General features: G+C 28.8%; 1 protein-coding gene across 1 annotated transcript; it reads left to right on the plus strand.

Moving 5' to 3' along the window:
- The first annotated feature begins 284 nt into the window (after positions 1-284).
- On the plus strand, positions 285-2,638 carry LOC102587941 (protein CUP-SHAPED COTYLEDON 3-like). Its single transcript, XM_015311015.1, has 3 exons — positions 285-555; positions 1,172-1,437; positions 2,110-2,638. The coding sequence occupies exons 1-3, from the start codon at positions 381-383 to the stop codon at positions 2,521-2,523; spliced, it is 855 nt and encodes a 284-aa protein (XP_015166501.1). The 5' UTR covers positions 285-380; the 3' UTR covers positions 2,524-2,638.
- The last annotated feature ends 225 nt before the right edge of the window (positions 2,639-2,863 follow it).

The raw sequence follows: 2,863 nt of genomic DNA on the forward strand, positions 1-2,863 counted from the left end.
CTTTCGAAATCTTGGATACGCTTTGAGAAAGCCCCTCTAGCTAAAAGTAGTATTTTGGTGGTTCTTCCCTACATAATTAATAATATGATTTGGACTTATTATAGTAATAATTTGCATTAAGTTATTATTTTTTTATTCACTTAAGCCCACAAATAGAACATTTCTTGTGAGTTTGGCTTTTTAATGAAAGTTCCAACAATAACAACATGACTCCTCTGTTTATAAATAATCTCCTTTGTCCCTTTAAAATTGATAAATTATCAAACATGAATTGAATACTATTTATATTCTCTTCTCTTTTTTTCTCCAAACTCACAAAAAGATAATTGTTGAACATACCTTCAACTCTTTTTTTTTTATTATCAATTTTTTTTAAAAAAATGGATTTAAGAGAAATTGGAGCTACACTTCCCCCTGGGTTTAAATTTTGTCCCAGTGATGAAGAGTTAATTTGTCATTATCTCTACAATAAAATTGCTAATGAAGAAGGATTAGTTCTTAATTTTAGTTTAGTGGAAATTGATCTTCACACTTGTGAGCCATGGCAGCTTCCTGGTATGTTTATTAATTTTATCTTCTTCTTAATTCTCTGAGTTTATTACTTTTAAAATGCAAACTTGTCTTAAGTAGTAATATATTGTGAGCCATGGCAGTCCCAGAATAGGTGTTTGCATTTAGAATTCAAGACGAAATAGTAACTTGTTTCAAGTTATATCTAATTATATTATAGAATTATTATTTTTTTAACCGTGCTCGATTTTCAAGAAACATATAATAAATAGGGCTACCTTAGTAAACTACATTTTGTATTATTATTATTTTTAATGCACTACAGAATTTTTCGATAATTCATAGCTAATTCGTTAAATAACATCTAGCTAGTTGGATTTTTATATAATTCATTGTTAATCCTTAGCTAAATGGGATTAGTATGACATTTTTGTGGTTTAACTGCGAATTTTGTCTCCCTAGTTAATTCCTTGATTCTTTTACAGTGATGAGCATGAAATGAGCTAAAATGACACTTATTTTGAAACAGGAAGATTGGAGTAGTGTTTAAATTTATCTAACTTCCATTTCTTGTTCTTTAACGTAACCCTCGTCTACTTTTTTTTTTTATTTTGTAATAATTGTATCTTATTTTGATGAAAATGTTGTTAATTAAATTTAGAGGTGGCAAAGCTCAACTCTAGTGAATGGTACTTCTTCAGCTTCCGAGATCGAAAGTACACTACTGGTTTCCGGGCGAACCGGGCCACAACTTCGGGTTATTGGAAAGCTACGGGTAAGGATCGAACAGTGCTCGATCCTCAAACCCATAACGTTATAGGGATGAGAAAAACTTTAGTCTTTTACAAGAATAGAGCTCCTAATGGCATTAAAACAGACTGGATCATGCATGAATTTCGACTCGAAAATCCCCATATACCCCTTAAGGTAAGACTTTCTTAGTAAATATCATTTTTATCAGATTACATATTAATTAATGATTATTGACAAACTATTTATAGTTACCTAATAAATAATCTGATTATGTAAATACTTCTTAAATAGTCCGTAAATAAAAGTTAAACTCTTCTATTCAACTTTTTCCTCTCCTGCTATTTAGTTCTTACAACAATACATTTCAATGCACTTTCCTTATAAGGATCTTGTTTTGTTTCTTTTATATATTTTATTGTGATCACGAGAGAAGTTAGGTTGAGATTCGTATAAAGTGCTTGAAGGTTGAAAAATTTAACAAGTTTACATTATCTTTCACAATTTTAATATATTTTGAGACATGTATACAATGTTTAGATCTTAAAAATAAGGTCGTCGGAAAGATTCTACATGAAATGATAAGTAATAGATACATATTAGTTAAAATTTTGAAGATATTTTTTTAACAAGTATAATTGATTTTTAAACATGGATAAAGTATTTGTGGGTTGAATACAAACGAGCTCTCATATTTTTCACATGTTATATTATACTTGAAGTTAAAAAATTTGAAAGTTTTTGTGAGAAATTTCTTAGAAACCTCCTGGTTCGAAACAAGACAAAAAAAAGAGTAAAATTAAGAAAATAATGTTGTTTAACTTTCTTGTTTTTGTGATAATTGAACAGGAAGATTGGGTATTATGTCGAGTATTTTACAAAAATAAAGGTGAGAACAACAATAATTGTACAAACAAACTTAGCTCACAAAACAAGTGTGAGGCAATTGTCACTTCTTCAAATGTGTCACAATCTCCTCTCTATATGAACCAACATTCATTGAATTGTGACATTAGATACCAAAATTTACCCCATCAAATTATCCAAAACTCAAACACAATAATACATCATCATTTGTTTGATTTATTAGTAAAAGATCATCATGAAACGACTCGATTGTCCGAGTGCAGCCAAGAGGATGATCAGTACGGATTGTTATTCAATATGGATTTTGAAGAATCGTATGTTCAAGATGAACGAATTATTCATTCTAGCATTGAAGATATGAGATTTGATGAAGAAAATAGCGCGATTTTTATTTGAATCGTTGATAGCAATGATTAATTAGTAATTATATATGTTGAATTTGTGAAAGTTATTTCTAGCTTTTGTTTATGAATTGAGAATTATTAATTATACAAGTTTGATTGAATTTCCACTTCTTCTTTTTTCCTTCCCTCACTAAATATGTAGTTGATGAGATCCTATGCATTTCTATTGTTCATAATATTTGTATTTTGTTCGAGTTTGATGTAAATTGGTAAGAGCAACATTCCTTTTCCTAAATTCCTACAACATAAGTACAATATTTAAATCATTTCTTCTAAAACTTTCTTATGCATTAAAATACTCGTAATTTGTACTTTTATCCATATTCTGTATT

Source organism: Solanum tuberosum, unplaced genomic scaffold (genome assembly GCF_000226075.1).
Source record: "Solanum tuberosum cultivar DM 1-3 516 R44 unplaced genomic scaffold, SolTub_3.0 scf00150, whole genome shotgun sequence".
Lineage (NCBI taxonomy): Eukaryota > Viridiplantae > Streptophyta > Magnoliopsida > Solanales > Solanaceae > Solanum > Solanum tuberosum.